At 42.0% G+C, this 27,371-nt stretch overlaps 1 protein-coding gene across 2 annotated transcripts in view; it reads left to right on the top strand.

Moving 5' to 3' along the window:
* GTF2I (general transcription factor IIi) overlaps nucleotides 1–27,371 on the top strand; it is a 93,356-nt gene that overhangs the window by 44,708 nt on the left and 21,277 nt on the right. For both annotated transcript variants that reach the window (XM_075852870.1, XM_075852869.1), the window contains exons 21-26: nucleotides 4,831–4,884; nucleotides 6,904–6,990; nucleotides 10,827–10,892; nucleotides 11,628–11,811; nucleotides 12,296–12,348; nucleotides 13,425–13,496. In XM_075852870.1, coding sequence (XP_075708985.1) covers nucleotides 4,831–4,884; nucleotides 6,904–6,990; nucleotides 10,827–10,892; nucleotides 11,628–11,811; nucleotides 12,296–12,348; nucleotides 13,425–13,496 — 516 coding nt within the window. The remainder of the gene's footprint in view (nucleotides 1–4,830; nucleotides 4,885–6,903; nucleotides 6,991–10,826; nucleotides 10,893–11,627; nucleotides 11,812–12,295; nucleotides 12,349–13,424; nucleotides 13,497–27,371) is intronic.

Here is a 27,371-nt window from a genome sequence, read left to right as displayed (position 1 = left end):
AGATCTGTAAACATAGAGATGCAATTCTTCAACCCCTTAACGATCGGCGTATAGTGTTTTTACGTCGGCCGTTCGGGGTAGTTCTTCTAAAGTGCCGCCTTTTCACGTTGGCACTTCAGAAGAAGTTTTCCCGCATTCGGCAGGGTGCTCCTGAAGCCTAGGTTGTTGCTAACAGACTTAGGCTTCAGGGGCAATGATAGGAGAACAATAGCAGTGGTCTCAGATCATATTTAACCCCTCAGATGTAACAGTCAATAGCGACCACCGAATCTGAGTGGTTTTAGAGGGAAGGGGCTACCGATGCGATCACGGGGTGCCGATGGTTTCCGTGGCAGCCAGGGGGCTTACAAAGACCCTCAGGTCTGCCTTTAGTAAATGCCCCAAGTAAAAAAAAAAAAAAAAACCACTTTTTCCCCTTACAAAATACTTTATTATGAAAGAAAGTAAAAAGTTACTCATATTTAGTATTACCACATCCGTAACGACCCCAACGCTGTAAAAAATAAAATAAAAAACAATGCCAGAATTGCTGTTTTCTGTTCATCTTTCATTCAAAAAAATTTGATAAGAAGTGTTCAAAAAGTCGCATGTACTCCAAAATGGTACCAATAAAAACTACAAGTCGTCCCGCAAAAAAAAGCCTTCATACAGCTATGTCAGCAGAACAAGAAAAAAGTTATGGCTCTTAAAATATGGCGACACAAAAACAAATAATTTAGAAATCAAAGTGTTTTTACTGTGTAAAAGTAGTAAAAGAAAAAAACTAGATAAATTTGGTATCGTCGCAACCATAACGAACTGCTGAATATAGTTATTGTGTTATTTAGAACACGCTAAACGTCATAAATTTAAAACACAAAAAAGCGTGGCGAAATTTCTCCTACTTCCTCACGAAAATAGTTTATAAAAGTTAACCCCTTCACAACTGCTATACAGCTATATATGTTCCAACTGCCGATGCCCCATGCAGTTGCCATGTGTATAAACTTTGACAGGCTTGAACGGGGTTTAATGAGTGCAGTGCTGCTTCAGTGTGAGCAGTGCTGCACTCTCATGTCTGCTGGGGCTTTAAGATCCCCGGACTACACCCCCCACTGTAGATAGCGCCACACACAACCCCCTGGAGATAGCGCAAAACCCCCTGCAGATAGCGCTACCTAACCTCTCTCTAGGAGCGGAATCTCCGGCTAGCTCTCTAGAGGGAGCCCCCGACGTCTCTCCATCCCCGCTGTAAATAGTGCCCCCCCTGTATATAGCAAACACCCCCCTCCCCCGTATATAGAGCCACCTAAACTCCCACTAGGAGTGTAATCCCCGGTGTCAGATCGCTCTGTGACGGGGATTCCGCTTTTAGAGAGAGCCCCTGACGTCACTGGCCAACACTCTGACCGGGGATTCCGCTACTGGAGAAGCCCCTGGCGTCACTATCCATATATGGACAGTGACATCAGCGGCTCCCTCTAGGAGCGGAATCCCCGGTGTCAGATAGCTCTGTGCTGGGGATTTCGCTTCTAGAGATTGCCCCTGACGTCACTGTCCATTTGGACAGTGACGTCAGAGGCTCTCTCTTGGAGCGGAATCCCCGGCCGACACTCTGACCGGGGATTCCGCTGCTGGGGAAGCCCTTGGCATCACTATCCATATATGGACAGTGACGTCAGCGGCTCTCTCTAAGGAGCGAAATCCCTGATGTCAGATCGCTCTGTGTCGAGTATTCCCCTACTGGAGAAGCCCCTGGCGTCACTATCGATATATGGACAGTGACAGCGGCTCTCTCTAGACATCTCTGCGCCGGGGATTCTGCTTCTAAAGATTGCCCCTGGCGTCACTGCCCATTTAGACAGTGCTATTTACAGGAAGGAAGTGTCAATTACGGAGGGTGGGGGGCTGATACATATAGGGGGAGTGGCGGTATCTGCATGGGGAGGCGCTATCTACAGAGGGGATGTTGCTATCTGCAGGGGGGTGGCGCTATCTGCAGGGGGTGGCACTATCTGCAGGGGGTGGCACTATCTACAGGGGGTGTGGTGCTGTCTGCAGGGGGTGCTATATACAGGCGGTGTGGCATTATTTACATGGGCACCGTGGCATTATGAGGGCACAAGCTACAGGGTACACAGTGGCGCTATCTACATGGGCACTGTGTGTGGCACTATGTGGGCACTGCGGAACTATTTACAGTGGGCACTGACACTATTTACAGTGGGCAATGTGGTATTGCGTCACTGTCTACATGGGCACTGTGGTGTTTTCAGGTGTCTACGACAAAAAACACTAACGATTCATCAATTTTTTTTACGTCCATGAAAAATGGATGGCAAATGTCGGTGAAAAAAAGTCAGACGGTCAAGATGCAAAACAGCCATGAAAAACTGACAATTGATCCGTTAACTGCCCTTTTTGTCACATCGTGTGAATATAGCCTTATTTATATCCCTCTTATCTGCTCACAGCGTTCCAGGGTGACAGTGTATATATATATATATATATATATATATATATATATATATATATATATATACACACAATGGAAAAGCAGCAGCACTCACAATGCAATTCCAAGATGGTCTCAGGTGCAAGCAGGTAATCCCGATCCAGGGGATATAGATCAATATTGAAGAAAATCCCACAGCACTCCGTGTTAGTGAATAAAATGGTGGTTTATTAAGCCAGCACAAGCTGCAACGTTTCCGTCCTGCTATAGGACCTTTATCAAGCATAGTGATACAAGCAATGTGTGAATCATATATAGTGAGTGTCTCATTAACATAATGAGTAAACATTAAGACAGTATATATAACAAAACCATACTGATATACATTCAAATCCGACACTTTTAAAAAGATTTCTAGTGATCAATTGCCAGTGTTGACAACAGTGCATACAAAATTACAAAAACATTATTAAAATATGCAAAATCTGTATGATTGTCATGAAACTGAAAGTGCAACAATATGTGTGTGTGTGGGTGGAGAACACACACACATATATATATATATATATATATATATATATATATATATATATATATATATACATACATACAAAAAAGTTTTTTTTTCACATTTTTAGTGATTTGTCTGCTCATAATAAAAATTGGAATTAATTTAATTAATCTATAAGAAAATGAAGGCCTCATAAGTCTTGTAAAAAAATAGTTGGGATGTTCAAAGCGGTTGCAAAGATATTATCATTTAAAGAAGTGCATATCAGAAATGGAAAATTTGACCTGGACACGGGTATCAATGACCCTTGGTCATGAAAGGGTTAATCAATGAATTCTAAGTACCCCAAAATGGTGCTATTAAAAAAATACAACTTGTCCCGCAAAAAACAAGTTTTCATATGTCGATGGAAAACTAAAAAAAGCTATAGCTCTTTGAATGCACTGGCACCTTTTTAAAAATAAGATGTCTTCATGGGACTACCTTTTTAAAGTGCCCTAATGGTATAATTTATTTTATTTTCAATAATTGAAAATCACTTAGATCACTGTGTAGAAATTTGTTTTCCTTCTCACGTGAAAGTGTCCTTATATTCACTGTCATTCAATTTTACTACACAAAACATGAAAATGAGTGAACTTATTTTTATATTCACTATGAATGGTCATTCTGTAGTAACCATTCTTTTTCCATTCTCCGTTTTATTATAAACAAACATATAGACATATAAGTAATTGCATAGGCATAAAGGTAAACAAACACATACATTTTCCATTGTATTGGGTAAATGGTTAAAGAGGCTCTGTCACCAGATTTTGCAACCCCTATCTGCTATTGCAGCAGATAGGCTCTGCAATGTAGATTACAGTAACGTTTTTATTTTTTAAAAACGAGCATTTTTGGCCAAGTTATGACCATTTTTGTAGTTATGCAAATGAGGCTTGCAAAAGTACAACTGGGCGTGTTGAAAAGTAAAAGTACAACTGGGCGTGTATTATGTGTGTACATCGGGGCATTTTTATTACTTTTACTAGCTGGGCGTTCTGACGAGAAGTATCATCCACTTCTCTTCAGAACGCCCAGCTTCTGGCAGTGCAGACACAGCGTGTTCTCGAGAGATCACGCTGTGTCGTCACTCACAGGTCCTGCATCGTGTCAGACGAGCGAGGACACATCGGCACCAGAGGCTACAGTTGATTCTGCAGCAGCATCAGCGTTTGCAGGTAAGTAGCTAGACTTACCTGCAAACGCAGATGCTGCTGCAGAATCAACTGTAGCCTCTGGTGACGATGTGGCCGACACGATGCAGGACCTGTGAGTGACGACACAGCGTGATCTCTCGAGAACACGGCTGTGTCTGCACTGCCAGAAGCTGGGCGTTCTGAAGAGAAGTGGATGATACTTCTCGTCAGAACGCCCAGCTAGTAAAAGTAGTAAAAACGCCCCGATGTACGCACATAATACACGCCCTGTTGTACTTTTACTTTTAAACACGCCCAGTTGTACTTTTGCAAGCCTCATTTGCATAACTACAAAAATGGTCATAACTTGGCCAAAAATGCTCGTTTTTTAAAAATAAAAACGTTACTGTAATCTACATTGCAGCGCCGATCTGCTGCAATAGCAGATAGGGGTTGCAAAATATGGTGACAGAGCCTCTTTAATGTATGACATTTAGTTAGGCTCTGTTCACACCTTCGTTGACGGCTTTGTTAGGGGCCTCCGTCGTAGATCCTGCCAAAAATGTTGGAAATGTAGCGCATCATGGATACCGGTGTGAACCTAGCCTTTTGTATGCCATTTAGCGGATTCTCCTGGTAGCCCTCTGTGCATCTATAAGAAAATTAGCAAAATACCTATTTTTGTGGGGTTTTTTTGTTTGCAGGAGTTCAGAACTCAGACAAAGAACAGAGTCCAAGAAGTCAGTCTGCAGATTATGGTAAGACTATTAAGATATCTGCAGTCCCTCTGGAAGTGCAATTTGTAAGTAAATAGGTATAATTATAGCCCAGAAATTGAATAAACTGAGGATCTATAAGATGCCTGTAGTTCATAGAAGACCATCTATTTATCTGCTTAATTCACATGTTATCTGAAACCAATATGCATTGAGTTTTACTCGGTTCTGTTATTGAAGTGAATGTATCACTACTGCAACATAGGAATCTTGTTCCCACCACATGTAAAGTCTGTTTGGACCTCCAGACCTTCATCTGCGCTATATGTAAGAGAGTGACATCTTTGTTTGAGGCAAATAACAAACACTTTACTAGATCATAGGTAAGATGTTACACACAACATGGATTAAAGTCTAAAAATCAAAAATTCTAGAACCCCCTGGAGCTCCCACATCACGGCTTCCTGGAGGCATGGGCAGAGAGGATAAATTAAGATTAATGTGGATAAATGTAAGGTTATGTACTTTGGCCCAGTAAAAGCTTCGTTCTAGCGATTGGTGGGGGTCCCTCCAATCCAATCTTCTGACATGTCACTGTCACGTTGTGTTCGTGAACCCACTATGCCGTACCGACTTGGCGGTATGGCAGCTGGCCAACAGGGTGCAGGTTACAGTCTATAGTTCGTATAGGGTACCTGTGGCAGCTCGGACAGTAGCAAGGCAGGCTCGGCTGGGACTAGGCAGTAGGTAGACGTCAGGGGTGGTGAAGCAGGACAGGCGTGGTATACATCACAGCGCGACTTCAGCTCAGCATGGCACTTGACCAGGCTAGCACGGGATACAGGTAACGGGATACAGGAACTGGGAAAGACTAGGAGACCATTTGCATAGACAAACTTAGGATACGACAACAACGCTCAGGCGTGGGAGGAAGGGGGTGGCCGGGACCCGGCCGAGGTCAGCGGAAGTGAGCACTGGCGTCTCCTGAGGAGGAGACTGGGGCCAGTGCTCACAGATCCATGGCTGCGGGCGTCAGAGGCGAGTGAGCCTGATGGCCCGCGGCCATGGGCATGACAGTCACTATGACATGTCAGAAGTTTGTCAAACGTTTAGCTACAATTTAGATAGTAAAGCACTGGGTAAAAATGTCACTTAAAAAGACTTGGGGATATTGATGGACAGCAAACTTAACTTTAGCAACCAGTGCCAGGCATCTGCTGCAAAGACGAATACAGTTTTAGGAAGCATCAAAAGAGGCATAGATGCTCATGACAAGACTATAGTTTTGCCTCCATACAAATCACTTGTCAGACCTCACATGGAATATTGTGTACAAATGTTGGCACCTGAGTATAAGAAGGACATGCAAAGAAGGGCAACCAAGGTAATTAAGGTAATTGGCGGATTGCAGTACCAAGAAAGATTATGAAACTTGGGGCTATTTAGTTTAGAAAAACAGACGGATGAGGGGCGATCTAATTACAATGTACAAATATATAATTGGACTGTACAGAGATCTTTCTAATGATGTTTTTATACCTAGGGCTGTAACAAGGACTAGGGGGCATCCTCTACATTTAGAGGAAAAAAGGTTTCACCACCATCACAGTCGGGGATTCTTTACTGTGAGAGCGGTGAGACTATGGAACTCTCTGCCACAGGATGTTGTGGTGGTTGATTCTTTGAGCAAGTTCAAGAAGGGCCTTGATGCCTTTCTTGAAAAAAATAATATTACAAGTTGTGAGTACTAGATTCTGGAGATGAGATGTTGATCCAGGGATTTATTCTAAATGTCATATTTGGAGTCAGGGAGGAATTTTTCCCCTCATGAGGCAATTGGCATCCATCTCGTGGGTTTTTTTGCCTTGCTCTGGATTAACACGGTAGGATTATTGGTTGGACTTGATGGACCTGTGTCTTTTTTTCAACCCTATGAACTATGTAACTATATGTATAATCAGACTCTGCTCCATGTACTTTAGATTGTTCTATTTAACCTTCTAATTCTTTGCCGTCCTAATTCAGATTTGTTTGCCTATATTTGCCTTAATTCTATTTCAGGTCAATCCAAAAATGTAGTGATCTGTACTCCTCAAATCAATGGCTCTACAGTGACCTGTAAACCCAGGGGCAAAGAGTTTTCCTTTGGTAAAAGAAATTAACTATTTTGTAATTCCAATGTTGTCCTTGCATGTATAATAAATTTAATTTACCATAGTTTCCTAATACATACCTATGTGGAGGCTTTAGGCTTTATGTGCGGTTTTGATGCAATTTTTTGTGCCGTTTTTTAAGCCACAACTAATAGTGGATTAAAAAAAAAAGAAGTAGAATCATTCCGATGTACTTCCTATATACTTCCCCTCTAGAGATGAGCAAATTGATTCTACACAAATCAAATTCGGTCCGAATTTTCAAAAAGATACGGCGAGCGCAGTTTCCTTTGCCGTGTGCAGTGTTATTTAATAGATAGACATGCCTGGTCACATGCGTCTTCATCAGCGGCCATCTTCAGAGCGAGAGCGCGGTCAAGTCTGTGGAAAAGGCTGTACTAACAAGGTAGCAGCGCTTCACAGGGGAAGACCTCGTCACTGATATTCTAATAACCAATTTGAAAGACTCCTGCAGGGCATAAACTTTCAATGTAAAACCACGATGTTTATTAGTTGCATTTAACAAGCTTGATATGTGCAATATGGTGCATAAAAATGTCATGAGAGACACACCCAGACAAAAGAATATATCGGAACTGAATAAAATTTTGGGGAAATTCACTTATCTCTATATCTTCTCTCCCTTTATGATCCACCCCTGGCATTGGCCTCCAAAAATTGCATTAAAACTGCAAGTGTGAAAGCACCCGAGTGATTTGACTATGTCTGCAGCTGCTCTGGCACAGTCAAAACAAGGCAGTGCCTGCCAATTGAGGGTAGAGAGCAAGCTGAAAGTCATCAAAAGGGTGCAATCACATGCGGCAGATTTTGTTGAAGAAATTTCTGCGACTGAAAATCAGTTTCTATTCTTAGTGGAACTCGCAGAAATCCAGCATAAATGCTACAGAATTTCAGCAGTTGAATTCTGTGCAGAAAATCCGCAGCATTTACAGTAGCTGCAAAGTGGATGAGATTTGAACACATTTCATGCACACGCTGCAGAAATAAATCTGCTGAAAAAAACCTTTATAAATTGACCTGCGGTGCGTTTTTTAAATCCGCAGCATGTCAATTTATGCAGTGGAATCGTTGCAGGTTTTTCCCATTAAATTCAATGGGGGGGTAAAACCCACAACAAATAGCAGATGTTGCGATTTTTGCAGCGGAAACGCTGCGATTTTGCTGCAAAAATCACGTATCAGAAAAAAAACTACTTTTTTTAATAAGATTATTAAAACCAAATAATACTTACCTTTCCGGGTGTTGTCATAATGATGCGTCTCTCTGTTCTCTGGTCAGCCTGGACTCCTGGGATGATGTTCCATCGCATGTGACCGTGGCAGCCAATCACAGGCTGCAGCGGTCACATGGACTGCAGCGTCATCCCAGGAGGCTTGGCTGACCAGAGAACAGAGGGACGCGTCGCTATGATAACGCAATTTAGTGCGGTTTTTCAGACATAGACTTACAGCTCCTTGAGCACTCGACATACTAAAGAGACACATAATAAGAATAATACAATCTTAAAACAGCAGTTAGTCTGCTTAAAGAGACTCTGTCACCACATTATAAGTGCCCTATCTCCTACATAATGTGATCGGCGCTGTAATGTAGATAACAGTGGTTTTTATTTTGAAAAACGATAATTTTTTAGCAAGTTATGAGCAATTTTAGATTTATGCTAATTAGTTTCTTAATAGACAACTGGGCGTTTTTTAACTTTTTACCAACTGGGCGTTGTAAAGAGAAGTGTATGACGCTGACCAATCATCATCATACACTCCTCTTCATTGATTAGCTGTACTCGCAGCACAGCGTGATCTCGCGAGATCACGCTGTTCTGTCACTTACTCTCACAGTACCTTTACCGAAGTGTCTTGAGAGTGAATAGACATCGCCTCCAGCCAGGATGCCATGTCTATTCACACTCCCGACACTTCGGTAACGTTTCTGTGGGACTTAATCACACAGCACAGCGTGATCTCGCAAGATCACGCTGTGTGTGCAGTGAAAGAAGCTGGGCTGGAACGATGAGAAGTGTATGATTCTGATTGGTCAGCGTTATACACTTCTTTTTACAACGCCCATTTGGTAAAAAGTTAAAAACGCCCAGTTGTCTATTAAGAAAGTAATTAGCATAAATCTAAAATTGTTCATAACTTGCTTAACCCCTTCCCGACATTTGACGTATCCATACGCCAAAGTCTGGTAGGGGAAGTATGGAATGGGCTCACGGACGGAGTGAACCCGCTCCATACGATGCCGGTGTCGGCTGTATGTTACATCCGACACTTCAGAGTAACGAGCGTGAACGCGCTCGAGCACGATCACACTCTCTTAACTCATTAAATACCGCGGTCAATAGCGACCGCAGCATTTAAATCGTTAGAGGGGCGCAACCCCCTCTAACAGCTCATCGCGCCCCCCACAACGTAATCACGGGGGGGGGGGGGTGATTGCTATGACTGCCTGGGAGCCTAATGAAGGCCCCCCAGGTCCGCCAACTTTGCACTCCTATTAAGGGCTTAATAGAAGCCTGTTAGAATCACGATATACTGCAATACATTAGTATTTCAGTATATTGTGCAAGCGATCCAACGCGATCGCTGGTTGAAGTCCCCTAGGGGGACTAATAAAAAAATGTAAAAATTGGTAAAATAAAGTTGTTTTTTTTATGTAAAAAAATTAATTTAAAAAAAACCTTTTCCCATTTTCCCCCTAGAGCATAGTAAAAAAAAAACAAAAAAAAACATAATTGGTATCGTCGCATCCGTAAAGGTCTGAACTATTACAATATATCATTATTTAACACGCACGGTGAACGCCGTAAAAAAAAACTGTAAACACCAGAATCTCTCTATTTTTTGGTCACCTAATCTCCCACAAAAAATGAAATGAAAAGTGATCAAACCGTCGCATGTACCCCAAAATGGTATTATTAAAAACTACAGCTTATCCCGCAAAAAATTAGCTCTCATACCACTTAATCGACGGAAAATAAAAAAGTTATGGCTCTCAGAATTTGGCGACGCAAAATTAATTTTATTTCTTACTTAGGTTTTTACTTGTAAAAGTAGTAAAATATAGAAAAAAAACTATATATATTTGGAATCACCGTAATCGTATTGACCCACAGAATAAAGTTAACATGTTGTTTTAATTGCACAGTGAATTCCGTAAAAACGACACATAAAAAACCATGGAGGAATCGCTGTTTTTTTTTCATTTTTTACCCCACAAATAATTTTTTCCCCATTTCCTAGTACATTATATGGCACAATAAATGGTCCTACGAAAAACTACAACTCGTCCCGCAAAAATCAAGCGCTCATAGGACTATATCGACGGAAAAATAAAAAAATTATGGCTTTTGGAAGGTGGGGAGGAAAAAGCGAAAATGAAAAAGGGCTGCAGCGGGAAGGGGTTAAAAATTATCGTTTTTCAAAATAAAAACCGCTGTTGTTCTCTACATTACAGCGCCGATCAGATTAGGTAGGGGATAGGGCACTTATAATCTGGTGATAGAGACTCTTCAACAATGTTTCCAGGAAACCGTGTAAAGACAAACAGAAAACATGGCAATCAAAATAAAGCACAAATACATTAGATTTGACATCTACAGACTATAAAGACAATGGAGATGAAAGGTGGGTATTCCAAAACACCATGAATCATTGACATGAAAACATATTGAAATATCCTGTCACTGTCTCTATTCTTATATCACTTGTAACATCTGTAATTTAGAGGGAATTTATTAATCTTTGATGCAGCAATATAATCTTTAGTAATCGTCTATAAAATTAATTGTCCCATTTCCTCTTACAACAGAGGCCTGGAATGCAAAAATTACAGATCTAAAGCAAAAAGTTGATGCGCTATTCGACGAGAAATGTGGTAACTATCTTTATAATCTCAAAATATTATAAATTATATATTCCCACTAATAATAGTCTGCTTATTTATATATTTTTTTAATTTAAATTTTTAAAAGAATAAAACCAAGTGCATTTCTACTGATACATCCAAGAGATGTCTCGTCTCATTGTGTTGAAACGAAATCCAATTTGGCGGCTTAGTGGTTGGTGCTAACGTATGGCAGATATATTTTTTTTATCGTGGTCTATATTCTCTGCCTTCCTGTATGTGAACAGATTGTCTATTGACCGCTTTAGTTTGTAATATTATGGACAGCCACATATCACTGTTTATGGCTTGTGAAGCTTAAATAGACAGCGTGCCACAAAATTTGTCATTTTTGGCTGCGCATCGACATGTGGTTATATCAGTTCGCTGTTTTGTATTGGTTGTAACTGGTTTATAAATTTAGTATGTCAGAAAAGGGATTTAGTCTGAAGTTTTGCCTATTGTCCCATCTTTAATGCAGGAGCTTAGCTGAACCGTTGTAGCATGAACAGTAGACGAGTAAACAGGAATTTTACAGGTCTATGGGGAAGATTTTGAAATGTAGTAATGCATATCTGACAGCAAATATATATATATATATATATATATATATATATATATATATATATATATACTGTTCTGTCCCCAAAGACCATAATGCATAGAGTACTCTCATCTCTATAAATTCTTAACATGTCACCAACTAATATGCTTCTTTGTACTTAGGGGAGGCTCTAGGTATAAAAGAGCCATTTAAGGTGCCGTTTGCGCTGTTTGAATCTTACCCAGAAGACTTCTACGTGGAAGGCCTTCCCGAGGGAGTTCCATTTCGCAGACCCTCCACTTTTGGCATTCCTAGACTAGAGAAAATTCTCAGAAACCGAGCTAAGATTAAATTCATAATTAAAAAGTAAGGCAGTCTATATTTAATTCGCTATTAAAAGGGTTGTCCAGTTTTGAAAAATTTGTTATTTTTTGTTTAGCTGAAGGTTATACAGTTTTCCAATATACTTTCTGGATTAATTCCTCCCAATTTTCAAGATCTCTTGGTTTTCATTAGGAACATTCATTGTTTACTTGTAGGAGATACAATTCCGTCCATGGTCGTGATGGACACGCAGGTGCTGGGATCGTTAGAAGACTCAGTTCTAATACACATAATGTAACGAGCTGTTTACCTGTGTTCACTGGAAGTAAACAATGAGTGTTCCTACTAGATAACAACAAGCAGAGATGTTGAAAACTGTGAGGAATTCATACAAAAAGTATATTGGATTTTTTTTTTATAATTTTTAATTATACTAAAGATAACATTAATTTACTGAAACCGTGCAACCTCTGTAAGAAAGCTCAATGTCTGTGTTTGTACTATAATTGTAATTATCTTTTATCAGACCTGAATTGTTTGAGGCTGCCGCAAAAGACACATCTTTACAATACCCACAAAGTAAGTATTCCATTATTAAGCCAATCACCTGAGTATAGTACCAGTCGTGACATCCAGAACATTATTTTCTTCATTTCTTTTTTGTTGTCATTTAGTAGTCCTATTAATTCTAATATTGCATTATTGACTGTAAATAATTCTTATTCACTGCATAAGAAAAAGTTATGAAACCTTCTAAGTAAACTTTTATTCCTCACCTTTTACTATCTAAGGCTTCGTTCACATCTGCATCGGGACTCCGTTAATGGTTTCTGTCTGAGCTTTCCATTAGGGGAACCCATGAACAAAACCGTTTTGATCACCATTGATTTCAATGGTGACGAATCCGGTGCAAATGGTTTTGTTTGTCACCGTTGTGCAAGGGTTCCATCATTTTGACAAAATCAAGACCGTAGGGAACCCTTGCACAATAGTGACAAACGTGAAACCATTGGCACCGGATCCGTCACCAATGAAATCAATGGTGATGCAGCAAATGGAAACCTACGGTTTTTGTTTGTTTCAGTCAGGGTTCTGTTCATGGATTCCCCTGACGGAAAGCTCCAACGGAACCCATGAACGGAGCCCCGACGCAGATGTGAACGAAGCATAAGCTTCCAGGGAATTAATGGAAATATTCATTGTTTACATGCAGAGGCTAAATACCTGTCCTGATCTAGTCCTGCTTATAACTGAGGGTTTGTTACATTGTATCAGTGTAATCTTCGAGCTAAATATCTTCTGTCCTGAACTCTAGGCTAATAGCTCTTACCTACACTGATTGACTTTAATAATCCTAGCAGCTGTGTAAGCAGAACAGGTTAGGTTTTCAGCATGTGAATGTAAACCGTGAATGTTGTCAAATCAGACATAAAGAGTGGACAAAAGACTCAAAGCAGACATAAGAATGAGCAACACTTTAGAAGAATTACTGTTATATAGGTTAGCAACAGGTTTAATCTCATAAACTGTAAGCATATCAGTGATCTGTACCTTTTTCGAGATTGGTGGATCTAATCCGGTTAAATCAATATTATTTATCTTTTATAAATTCTGAAACCGAAGTTGCCTAAATGAATTTTTGTTATCACTTTAAGAAAGAATACAGGCACTTAATAAATCGGTCACTGGATTTGAGGATCTCAATATCATCCAAGTAACTGTACCAGGTATGTGCCATGCATCCATTCTTAGTACTTCAAAGCTGAATGCTTAAAATGTACCATGTGTTTCTTCACAGCCTGCCAATAGAAGTCTATGTAGAGGGGAAGGGGGAGCAGGAGCAGGAAGAGAGAGACACACACACACTGGCACGCTCCTCATACAAGTCTATAGAGAGGGGAGGCGGGCTGCTGGTAAGAGTTATACGTGACCCCAGTGGTGGATTCTCATAAACTCTGCTCGGCTAAGCACTAACTAAACATGCTTTTCCATCACTATATGGGTGACATACTACAAGACCAAAGTCTGTGTGTTACCTCACACCATATGCAAACATCCAGCAGAAGACCAGCAGCCCTCAGTATACTGTCTCCAGACAGACAGGTTCTGTCTTTTCACATGGCCCCCTCAAGTGCACAGAAAGCACACCTCTTAAAGATCAGTGATCCCTGACACTGTCTATGCATTAATCAAGTCACTCTCATATCCACTGGTACTATATATATTAAATAATAGTCCTATATGGATTGGAAAAAAAATCTTGGGATCTTTTGAATCCATATTCCAGGAATTCCTATGGAGAGGGAAGACTCCAAGAATCAGCCTTCAGTACATCCCTGGATGACGTTTCAGCCCATGTGACCGCTGCAGCCAATCACATGCTGCAGCGGTCACATGGACTGCCGCGTCATCCAGGGATGTCGGGCTGGATGTCAAGAGAGGGACGCGTCACCAAGGCAACGGCCGGGTAAGTATGAATTTCTTTTACTTTTACCTCGGAAAGGGCTGCCCCTTCTCTCTATCCTGCACTGATAGAGAGAAGGGGCTGCCGATTAGTGCAGTGCAATTTTGCTTTGAAAACGTGCCCGTAAATACGGGTGGAATACGGGTGACACCGGAACCGTATTTATGGGCACGGGTCCGTAAATACTGGTGCAAAACGGGTCGAATACGTGTGACACCGGACCCGTATTTACGGGTGGGAAAAAATACGGTCGTGTGCATGAGGGCTAAGGAAACTGGAGTTTAGCTATTCCTGATTTGGGAAGAGCTTTTTGGTGTTCCAAATCCTGTGGATGCAGGAATGGGGGACGGAAGTTAATTAAAATGTATATAACAGGCCGATTCTACTAAATATACGGGGGGGGGGGGGTTCGTGGAATCCCTGGAATGTGAAGATCTAAGGAAAATATTCAGAAATAACTGGATATATGATTGATGTGTAGGGTGTGGAAAGAGGTTAAAGGGTTGATGGGTATTGAGGACCCAAATATTTATACTACTCTGAAACAATTTAAGGGTTTGGTTTGTGTAATCCGGAATGGAGGGTTGACATTTTGGATCAGATTTAGGATTACTAGATTGGCACAGCTCTATAATATAGAAGGTATTAAATCATTTCAGCAGATCTCTTGGAATATGGTGTTGAAGAATCGCTAGTATTTTTTATTATCAATTAATTTTGGGGCTTAAAAAGGAGGGCCTGTTGAATATTAAGAAATTTAGTGATCTTGGTTGTCTAAACTACATAATGATCAATAAGAAAAATAAGAAAAAAATGGCAAGAATCTACAATCATCTGGGAGATTATAATTATGATAGGTTGGTCAAAATTAATAAGAAACGGGAATCGGATTTGCGGGAGATCTCAGATAGTGACTGGGTTAGGATTGTCTCTAACACCTGTAAGATGTCATTGTTCGCTTCCCAAAGGATATCACAGATCTACATCTTATATAAGTCACATTATACTTCTAGTAGGATGAAAAGCATGGGTTTGCAGGAATGTGATAAATGTTGGAGATGTGGGAAAATGGGTGGAAACTTAATGCACATCATATGGGAGTGTCCTTTTCTACATCACTACTGGATATCTATATTGGGGATCCTAGAAAGGATCTATGGAGTTAAATAGCCTCTGGTGTGTATTCTGGGGCGGGACCTGGAGGGTATAAAATGTAAACATGAGCGACTGGCTGTATTAACTTCTTTATATGTGGGAGGCGTAGCCAACGAGCAAGATGAGTGGTCGCATCTTAGCTGAGCTCCCGGGGACCGTAATTGATCATGCCATCATCCTGGCATCTGCATTCTCATAGAGTGACCAGACAACCTCTAGCCTTTACCCACCCTGCTCCGGAGATCAGGTGTGGCTGCATCGGGACTCCATTTGCGGTGTAGGGGTTCTTTGCGGCCTGCTACGGCGTTCATGCCTGCCTCGTGATCCCTTTCTTTCCTCCCCGAAGGTGATGGACGTCGCTGCTCCGTCGTCTGACTGTGAAGGAGGTCATCGGATGCTGACTGGCCTCCCGTATACACACACTGGCATATTGGACTGGGACCTGACTCCTCGTGGGGGCTGACGGTTGAACTGCGGCCTATGATTGCAGTCTAACATCTGGGCTGTGTGCGGTGCTGTTCTTTCTCCAACTTCGCACGTCTTGAGCGACTATTTTGAGTGACTGCACAAATATTATCTGGGACTCTGTCTCACTCTGGCCTGTCTGCTTGCCTAACCTGCAACACTTCTTCTCGTATTCAGCTTAATACACAATTCCTTATTCTGGTTTGACTGTTTGCATTATCCAGTGTATGTGGAAGAGATTATATCTGCTGTCGCAATATTACTTACACTTTTACTCTGCTACTGTGGTGAAGCCTGCTATTTTTGTTTATCCTCACTTGCATATACAAGCACACTTGCAGAAAGGGAAGCATCAATCAGCAGTGGATAAGTTAAAAGATTTTGCCCATAATGAACATGAGGATGATAATTCCACTCCTCGCAAGACAAGATCTCCGCACACTAGGAATAGAGAGGGGGACCCTCGTCTCCACGGTGTAATGGATTCAGATACTGAACCTGAACCTACACTTCGCCAGATGTCTATGCAGCTTCTGACAGCTATTGATGCTTGTAAGACCTCTCTCACAGGCAAGATTGATGAGATAAAGATTGACGTCAGTCTGCTCCGCCAGGACAATCAAATTTTGAGGGGACGCATAGGAGAACTGGAGACAAGACTTTCCCATGTGGAGGACAGAGTTGGTCCTCTTGCTACTGCCCTAGCTGCTACCACACGCAAAGTAGGCACCTGTCAATCCAAGACTGATGATCTGGAAAATCGTCTTTGACGCAATAATTTGCATAATATTGGCTTACCGGAGAAATCTGAGGGACAAACCCCTGAAGTATTCATTGAATAATGGCTGAAAACTAAATTGGGGGAAACTGCCTGCTCAGCTTCTTTTGTGGTTGAAAGAGCTCACTGTGTTCCGGCTAAACCACCGCGGCCGGGTGCTGCCCCTAGGCCTTTCCTGGTTAGATTGCTGAATTATAGGGATCGAGATACTGCACTACGTTAGGCGCGGCTGAAGGCCTCATTGAAATTTAACAACTTCACTGTCTCCATATTTCTTAACTTCTCAGCGGATCTTCAAAAACAGCGTGCCACCTTCACCGAAGTCAAGCGAAGATTCAAAGAACGCAACGTCCCTTACTGTATGGCATACCCTGCCCGTCTTCGTATTGTTCATATTGACAGGGTGATCTTTCTTCATAGCCCAGCTAAAGCTCATGACTGGCTTCAGATGCATCCTCCATTGGTTTGAGTACCTCCAGAATGTTACTGATCAGTTGTGTGCTCCTGCACTGCCGAGCCGTCTGAAATCACTATATAATAATTCTGTTATTACTTACCTCATAAGTCTTATTCTTTATACGCCTGATATGCCTCTTTTCTATGTACACTGATATTGTGCTCTAACATATCTTCTTATAGATATAGCTATAGATATAGACTTGGATATACCATTTTATTAGCTCAATGAATACGTAACTGATTCTGATTTGGTTCACTAATACCTATACACCTTTTGTTGATGATGCCAGGTTGTATACCTGACCTTGTTACAGTTGGGTAATCCAAATGTTACTCTGTTATGTTTTATAGCTGTTTACCAATATGTCTATTCCACAAGTTTGGATAAATATGTATGTGTATTTTCTTCCTTGATTTTCCTTGGATGTTCATCTACCGCAAGTAAATGGGTTGATTTTGGGTGATATATATCTGTTCTGGTTTCTATGGCTATGTCTCTGAACTGTGTCTCTTGGAATGTGCGAGGTCTGGGAACTGTGCCTAAGCGTACCTGTTTTCTCACATTAGACGATCCAGCCCCCACCTAATCTGCTTACAGGAGACACACCTCACAAGCGATAGCTCCAACTGCCTCAAAAAACCTTGGATACAATGGGCGTGTCACCTCTTCCTCTAGAGGGGTATCTCTATTAATACACCATTCTGTGCGTTGGAACCCCATACAAACACGAAGAGTTCCCGCGGGAAGATTTGTGTTCACTTATGCTAAAATAGAAACTAAACCTTATGTTATTTTATGTGTTTATAACCCACCACAGACCTATATTAGTACTCTCCAGGCGGCGATTGCCTTTGCCCATCAATTTCCAACCTCTTATATTTTATGTATGGGCTACTTTAATCAAGTGATGTCCCCGTCTATGCACCTCTTCTCACAGGGTACCACCCCCCACTCTATCGTCCTCTACTCCCTTGTGTCAGCTGATAGAGGGTATGGGCTGGATCGATCTATGGAGACACCACCATCCACAAACTCTGGAATACACCTGTCACTCCACAGGGTGACAAACCCTATCTAGAATTGATTATGTTTACGGTTCTCCTAACCAGTCTTTGTACGTTACTTCAATCTCTCATTCCCGTAGAGGGATTTTTAGATCACAGTGCGATACTTGTTAGATTGGAGTTTCCTGGGCGACGTTTGATACCTGGCTGGAATTAGCACCCCTTTTGGTTAACACTTATCGGCCCTTCTGATCGTATCCCAGATCAAATAGCTTAGTTTTTAAAGGTACATGATACCCCTATCCCTCATACTTTAAAGTGGGATACTTTCAAGGCTCACCTACGAGGCTGTTTACGGTCTACAATTTCGTATATAAAGAAATCCATTGCCCACTCCGAGAGAACAGCAGAGGAAATCGCTGCGAAATCACTCTATATCTCGGACCCCACAGAGGCCTGTAAAACTAACTGGTTACACTTAACCCAATTGTATGAGCACCAGCTCCACCTTAAGACGAAATGTAAATAGTTTTTTACGTGTCAATTTTATTTTGAAATGGGCAATCAATCTATCCAGTTATTATCCCATTTGATCAAACAGGATAATACTTCTAACTCGGTTTTAAAAATTCAAGACTGTGATGGCCGTCTACTGACGGAGGGAGATGCCATTTCCACAAGATTTAGGGAATATTATGCTAATTTATATAGCTCCTCTAATGACCATACCGTTGCTGATGTTCTGTCTTATCTGAGCTACCTGACCTTTCCCACCCTTTCCCCTGCTCACATTAATTTACTTGAAGCCCCTATCTCTATAGAGGAACTTCAGATGGCCATTCATGAAATGGCACCTCATAAATCCATGGGCCCAGATGGCCATCCCATTGAAGTATATAGGAGATATCAAGAGCATATTAACCCATTATTACTACATACTCTTAACCAAGCCCTATGTACTCATTTACTTCCCTCTACCTTTTATGACGCCTCTATTATAGTATTACTGAAGTCTGGGAAAAACCCTGAAGAATGTGGCTCCTATTGACCAATATCCCTGGTAAATGTGGATTATAAAATCCTAACTAAAATATTTGCTAAACGACTAAACCAGGTTATTTGAACCTATTATCCACCCAGATCAGACTGGGATCATGGCTAGCAAATCTACTTCTATAAACATTGAAAGGGTACAGACAATAATACAGGTGGGTAGAGCACATAATATGCTCTGGGCTGTTGTGTCATTGGACACCATGAAGGCATTTGTCTCCGTTGAGTGGCCCTTTCTTGTAGCATGTCTTCAGCGTTTTGGCTTTGGACTTGATTTTTTGTCATGGATCCAACTTCTCTATAAATCCCCACTAGCTAATGTAGTGGTTAATGGCATACCCTGTGATATTTTTTCTCTCACTAGAGGCACGAGACAGGAATGACACCTTTCCCTGGCCTTGTTCGCTATTGCCAATGAGGCCATCCCAATAAGATTAAGATCTACTTCCTTGATCACAGGTGTGCAGTGGGGAGGAAGAACCAATGTAGTTGGCCTTTACGCGGATGATATGGTCCTTTTTCTCCGTAACCCCAATGAGTCGCTTGGTCATGCCATTCATTTACTTGATACCTTTTCTCAATTCTCTGGGTTAAGAGTTAACTGGCAGAGATCTGCTATAATGTATACAGCAGTTAATCCGATACCAGATCCTTTTAGTATCCCAATGCGGCTTTTTGGTGGTCACTAAATTCACATATGTCGGTATAGTGATGGTTCTTGATCATGCTGATACGAAGGCTGAAACTATTGACCCACTTTTGTCCCACATAGGTCTAAAGCTCAAACTATGGTCTAAGTTGCCTTTTATCGGTAGCGGGACGTATTAACCTTATTAAAATGGTCATTCAACCAAAATGCTTGTATATATTACAATATATGCCAGTACCCGTTCCCCAATCATACTTTGGCTCATTGAATTCTCTCATAATTCCCTTTTATTTGGTGCTCCTCAAGGTCCGAACTTAAATTGACTACCCTGCATTGCCCAAAAGATGATGGAGGAATGGCATTGTCAGACCTATACTTGTATTATTTGGCGGGTCAGCTACGGGGATTTGGGAATTGGTTTATTGATACACCTTTATTAGACTCCACTTATTTACTGGACTGCATGGTCGCTGGCAATAGCCTGATTTAGTTATTTAGAATATCCTCAATTCACGAGACCTACCGCGCTACTTCCCATACACAGGGTAGCCTTAGCAGTATTACGTATCTCCAAGAATATGCTAGATTTTAGTGATACCCTCCCTGAGTTACCTTTATGGCATAATCCCACATTGCCGTCTATACAGGTATAACGGTTCTCACCGGTTTGTTTGTGGATCATCTGTGTCGTCCGGGAGTTGGTGCTTGTAACCCAGGGCAACGCTTGGCACAGCAGGTATAGAGGCAGTCGGATGTATAGGCCAGAAGTCAGGACAGGCAGCAGACGTCGTAAAGGGTATCGATAGCAATAGGTCAAGGCAGGCAAGGATAGTCGAGTACAGGCAGAGGTCACAACTGGAAATCCAGATAAAGTCAGAAGGCAAGGTAACTGGGAAACTGGGTACAGGGAAGCTCATGGGGAACTTGATTGAACAAGCAAGGATTCAGAGGGAGGAGGATCCTTAAATAGGAAATCTTGGACATTTTGGCACACGCTGGCCCTTTAAGAAGGGAAGAGTCAGCGCGTGCGCCCTCTAGTGGCTGCAGCCACACATCGTGGATGACGGCCGCGGAGGGAGGTAGAAGAAGCATTTACCTGACACCGCCCAGAGCCAGGAGAGCGTCCGGATCGGGTAAGTGGAGCTTGGGACGAGCATGAAGGAATAGAGGGTGCAGGAACCGGAGCAGAGACTGTGGAAGAGGCGGGGAAAGGCGCGGCAGCCGTTACAATAGGCTATGCCTAATCCTTCATTTTGGCAACACTTAGGGATAATGACGGTAGGGGATGTGTATATGGATGGGGCATTTTTAACCCTCCTTCAATTGCAGGAGATTCACTATCTCCCCCCGGTTGCAATGGTACCAATATTTTCAACTTCGCCATGCCTTTCACTCTCAGTTCCCACCAAATACTACCACCAAATCGTTGTACCCTTTAATAGGTATACTGAAGTCACAGGGTCCTAGGAGTCTTATCTCGGCATTGTACACTCATTTGTTGTCTGCCAAAGTGGCCTCAAATCTATTGGCGGTATATGATAAATGGCTAATGAAGTTCCTGGATCTTACTCCTCAAGATAAAGCTGCAGTTTTAAGCTCTCACCTTATGGTCTCTCCGGCTATTAATAATAAAATGATTCAGATGTGTATTATACATCAGGCCTATCCAACCCCTACTAGACTATATAAAATGGGCAGAATGTTCTCTTCAGCTTATCATAGATGTCACCGCTAAGGCTGGGTTCACACGACCTATTTTCAGACGTAAACGAGGCGTATTATGCCTCATTTTACGTCTGAAAATAGGGCTACAATACGTCGGCAAACATCTGCCCATTCATCTGAATGGGTTTGCCGATGTACTGTGCAGACAACCTGTCATTTACGCGTCGTCGTTTGACAGCTGTCAAGCGACGACGCGTAAAAATACAGCCTCGTCAAAAGAAGTGCAGGACACTTCTTTCAGACGTAATTTGAGCCGTACTTCATTGAACTCAATGAAGCACAGCTCAAAATTTATGGCTGTCATAGAAGCCTCGCAAAATGCGAGGAGGAGGAATTATGGCTGAATCGAGGCAGCTGTTTTCTCCTGAAAACAGTCTGTCATTTCAGCCGTAAAAGCCTCTCATCGTGTGCACATACCTTTAGAAGCAGACTTCTGCCACCTTATGTGGGACTGCCCTTATATTTCTACATACTGGTCACAATTGTTTGATTTTTCTTACATCTCTTCTACCTGGCATTTTAACTAACTTCCCTAAAATTGCACTGTTTGAACTTTTGGATGAAGAAGCATAGACATTTATATCCATCTTCTTTAACCCATTCAGGACGTTACAATGCTTAGAACTTTAGCAACAATTTCTCACATTTTCAAGAAAATGTCCAAAACCTATTTTTATAGGTACTAGTTCAGTTATGAAGTGGCTTTGAGGGCCTTATATATAAGAAACCCACATAAGTCACCCAATTTTAAAAACTGCACCCCTCAAAGTATTCAATACAGCATTTAGAAAGTTTCTTAACCCTTTAGGTGTTTCACAGGAATTAAAGCAAAGTAGAGGGAAATTTACACATTTTTCTTTTTTTTTCTGGTAAAATCCATTTTAATCCAATTTTTTTCCTGTAACACAAAAGGTTTTACCAGCGAAACGCAACTCAATATTTATTACCCAGATTCTGCAGTTTAGAAATATCCCACATGTGGCCCTAGTGTGGTAATGAACTGAAGCACAGACCTCAGAAGCAAAGGAGTACCTAGAGGATGTAGCTACTTACCTGCAAACGCTGATGCTGCTGCAGAATCAACTGTAGCCTCTGGTGCCGATGTGGCCGACACGATGCAGGACCTGTGAGTGACGTCACAGATCTGCACTGCCAGAAGCTGGGCGTTCTGAAGAGAAGTGGATGATACTTCTCTTCAGAGCGCCCAGCTAGTAAAAGTATTAAAAACGCCCCGATGTACGCACATAATACACGCCCACTTGGACTTGTACTTTTAAACACACCCACTTGGACTTTTGCAAGCCTCATTTGCATAACTACAAAAATGGTCATAACTTGGCCAAAAATGCTCGTTTTTTAAAAATAAAAACGTTACTGTAATCTACATTGCAGCGCCTATCTGCTGCAATAGCAGATAGGGGTTGCAAAATCTGGTGACAGAGCCTCTTTAAGGCACCATGTCAGGTTTTGGGAGATCTTGTAGTGCCAAAACAGTGGAAACACCCCCAAAAATACACCATTTGGCAAACTACACCCCTCAAGGAATTCATCAAGGGGTATAGTGAGCATTTTAACTCCACAGGTTTTTTGCTGAATTTAGTGGAATTAGTCCGTAAAAATGAAAATCTAAATTTTTTTCCAATAAAACTTAGAAATTATCAATTTTTACAAGGAATAAAGGCAAAAAAGCACCTCAAGATTTGTAAAGCAATTTCTCCTGATTACGGCAATACCCCATATGTGGTAATAAACGGCTGTTTGGACACACGGCAGGGCTCAGAAGGGAAGGAGCACTATTTGGCTTTTGGAGCTCAAGTTTACTCAATTGGTTTTCGGGTGTCATGTTGCATTTGCAAAGCCCCTGAGGGACCAAAACAGTGGACATCCACCAGAAGTGACCCCATTTGGGAAACTATAGCCCTAAAAAGAATTTGTCTAGGGGTATAGTGAGCGTTTTGATCCAATGGGTTTTTTGCAGAATTTTAGTGTAATTAGGCCTTCAAAACTTCTATTGTTTTTTATTCTTTTTTTTTTTTACGGCGTTCACCGTGCGCTATAAATGACATATTTAATTTATTCTGTGGGTCGATGCGATTACGGCGATACCATATGTATATAGGTTTTTTATGTTTTACGGTGTTTGCACGATAAAATCACGGTTTTAAAAAAATGTATTTAGTTTTTGTGTCGCCATATAATAAGAGCCACAACTTTTTTATTTTTCTATCAGGAAAGCTGTGTGAGGGCTTGTTTTTTGCAGAACAAACTGTAGCTTTTAGTGGTACAATATTTGGGTACATGCGACTTTTTGATCCCTATTTATGTAATTATTTGGGAGCTGAAGTGACTAAAAATAGCGATTCCGGTATTGTTTTTTTATTCTTTTTTTTTTAAACTTGTTTTTATTGAAAAGTGAGTTTGTTTTATCACATTATGAAGAATAAAAAAACAAAATGCAAAGGACAACAGTGTCCCTATCAATACACCTAAGCACTCGCAGGTGCTGAACAAATCTCAACAGTATTGCCATCCTGTTTACTTCACTTACCCAAAAAAAGGCATAATAAATTTTTTTACAGATAGTACATCCATTCGCTTCACATTTTCACAACTGTATAAAATTCACACAATATGTTTATATGTGAGAGGTCCGGGAGATCCACTACATTATCCGTCTCATCCCTACCTGCCTATCTTCTCCTCCCCCCCCCTCCTTGCATCCACTGCCGTCTCTATTTCCCTCGGAGTGTATGTTGTCTCAGTGCTGTTACACCATATGTCCCATATTTTGTGGAAGTTGTCCGGCCGATCTCTATGTTTAAAAATGATACGTTCATATGATATACTGGAATTAACCATCTGCTTCCATACTGTAACCTTAGGAGGTCGACGATCCATCCATCTCATAGAAATGCCTTTGCGGGCCAAGAAAAGGGTCTCTTGTAGAAATATTTTGGTATGACGGGACCATATGTCTTCCTCCAGTATTCCAAATAGACACAACTCTGGAGTCCCTACAACAGGAAATGGTAACATTAAGTTGAGGAAACCGATGATCTCTGACCAGTAAGAGCGGAGGTGTGGGCACATCCATACCATGTGCCAGAAGTCAGCTGGGGCATGTGAACATTTCGGACAAGCCGGTTCTGATATGTATTTCATTTGAAATAGGCGCTGAGGCGTCAGATACGCCTGATGAATATAGTACAGCTGGATGAGCTTATTATTAGCAGCGGGTGACACATGTAAGTGTGATTGTAGTAGGTCTTCAATGGAATCCTCCGTCAAAGAAGGGATTAGTTGAGACCACCTGGAAATAATCGGCAGTGGGTTCGCATTAGCCTTCTGTTCAATCAAGTGAGCGTAAATAGTAGAGATCAGACTTCTGGGGCCCTGTGATCGGACCACCCCGATGAGTGGGTAGGAGGAGATGGGTTGACGCTGTCTCGGAAACTGCTCAGCAAGGAGGTGACGCATCTGCAGATATCTGAAGAAATGCTGTCGAGGAAGCCGAAATTTTTCTTGCATTTGTTCGAAGGACAGAAGGATATTATTTTCATACACGTCTCCAAGCACTGTGACACCCACATCAATCCAGTATGCGGCATCTGGGAACTTTACCAAGGATTCCAACACCGTGTTATGCCACAGAGGAGTTTCTGCGGGGATGTCTGAAGAACTCGATATAGTCATAGCCACTTTCCAGACTTCCCTTGCCACTCGACAGACAGGCAGTAAAGAGGATCTTGGCACGTCCTGATGAAACAACACCGGCCACAATGACTTATGTGCAGAATAGTCCAGTAACATACCCTCAAGGCCCGGGGGCCGTTTGGTTTGCGTCCAGGTGCTTAGGTATTTGAGTTGGCCGGCCAGATAGTATAAATAAATGTCCGGGAGAGCAATACCAGCCATCTCCTTTGGTCTTTGTAGCTTCTGTAAGGCCAGTTTTGACCTAGACCTTCCCCATATAAAGGAAATGATGAGGGACTCCAGTTTCCGGAAGAAGGACTTTGGTATGGGAGTGAATATATGTTGTAAAATATAAAGACTCTTAGGAAGTATCACCATTTTAATCAGATTAATTCGTCCCATGACCGACAATGGGAGGGCCGCCCATATCTTAAACTTTTCTCTGGCAATGGATAATAGAGGATACACATTGAGTTGTAGGGAGATTGCCGCCTTTCTGGTAATGAGTATACCCAGGTATTTAAATTGGTCAACTACAGCAAGTCCTTCTCTCGTGGAGCCCGCCGACTGTGTTTCCCCAGGCTGTAAAAACAAGATGGTCGATTTGGACCAGTTAATGCGCAGTCCAGAGTAATCTCCAAAGGTGTTTATAAGATGCATCATTCTCGGGAGGGAAGACTGTATCTGCGAAACAAATAACATAATATCATCTGCGTACAGTGCAATACGGTCCTCACCCGTCTTGTGTGGGACCCCTTTTACTTCCGGATCTGATCTGATGAGTATTGCCAATGGTTCCATTGCCAGTGCAAAGAGTAGGGGTGACAGGGGGCAGCCCTGCCTAGTTTCCCTACCTAGGTCAAAGGAGGTAGATGTGAGGCCATTCAGCGCTATATTAGCCCTGGGATGCTTGTAAATTATCTGTATCCATGACACAAATGCAGGGCCGAATCCAAAACTAGACAGAACACTAGCTAAGTAGGTCCATTCCACAGAGTCGAAAGCCTTAGCCGCATCCAAGGGGGCCAGGGCCCAGTTGTTTTTGTTACGCTCGCCTATCTGCGCCACCGTCTGGACTCTCCTCAGATTATCAGACGTACTCCTCCCAGGGATGAACCCCGATTGATCCGGGTGAATAATGTCAGAGATGACGGAATTTAGTCTAAGAGCCAGTACTTTAGTCAGCAGTTTGTAATCTGTGTTGAGTAAAGAGATGGGCCTGTAAGATCCGCAATCCATTGGTGTTTTATCCGGCTTCAGAAGTACAATTATAGTCGCATCATACATTGAGGCCGGCAGAGTTCCTTTTCCAAAGGAGGCATTCAATATTTCCAGTAGTTGTGGTAGGAGTTGCTCCTGATATTTAGTGTATACCTCCAGGGGAAGTCCATCAGGGCCCGATGCCTTGCCCTTTGCCATGGTGGTCAATGCTTCCGATAGTTCAGGTAGCGTGATAGGGGCTTCCATAAACTCCCTCTGTGACTCCGTTAGTTGTGGAATCTCCATGTCCAGTAGGTAATCCCTGATGTTCTGTGGAGACACCTGTATTTTAGATTCGTAGAGTTCTTTGTAGAATTCAGTGAAGCGAGACATAATCCGCTCATTGTCGTGTACCACTACCCCTGCAGCGGAGTGAATACGCAATATTGCTGGCGAGGACGAATTACTATGAATCATGTGTGCTAGCAAGCTGCTGGATTGATTACCCAGTTCAAAGTATTTCAGGTTGGAGAAGAATATGCGACGCTTCGTTTTTTCCTGCAGGAGATGAACATATTCCCTGCCTCTCTGTAGCCACGTCTGTTGGTTCATTGGAGTGGGATCTTCTATGAATGCGGCCTCTAAAGTTGTACATTCAGCTGCCAGCAGTTGTTCCATCTCAGAGGCCTGCCTTTTGTGGTAGGAGATCGAGGATTGCAAACACCCACGCAGGTATGCCTTCAATGCGTCCCATAAGGCTGAGTGGTTGTCAAAGGGAAGGTTTTCTGCAAAGAACACGGTCAATTGATCCGGGATGCGGTCCTGATCCCCAAATACTTTAAGCCAGAATGGGTGAACTTTCCTAGGCCCTCTATATAGGTGATGGGGTCGTAAATTGAGCTTTACTATTATAGGAGAGTGATCTGACATTGCTCTGGGTAAGTGAGAGATACTTT

This window comes from Rhinoderma darwinii, chromosome 2 (assembly GCF_050947455.1).
Source record: "Rhinoderma darwinii isolate aRhiDar2 chromosome 2, aRhiDar2.hap1, whole genome shotgun sequence".
NCBI classification, from domain to species: domain Eukaryota; kingdom Metazoa; phylum Chordata; class Amphibia; order Anura; family Rhinodermatidae; genus Rhinoderma; species Rhinoderma darwinii.
The sequence above is the reverse complement of the archived record's forward strand: the minus strand, read 5'-3'. Positions and strand labels throughout refer to the sequence as shown.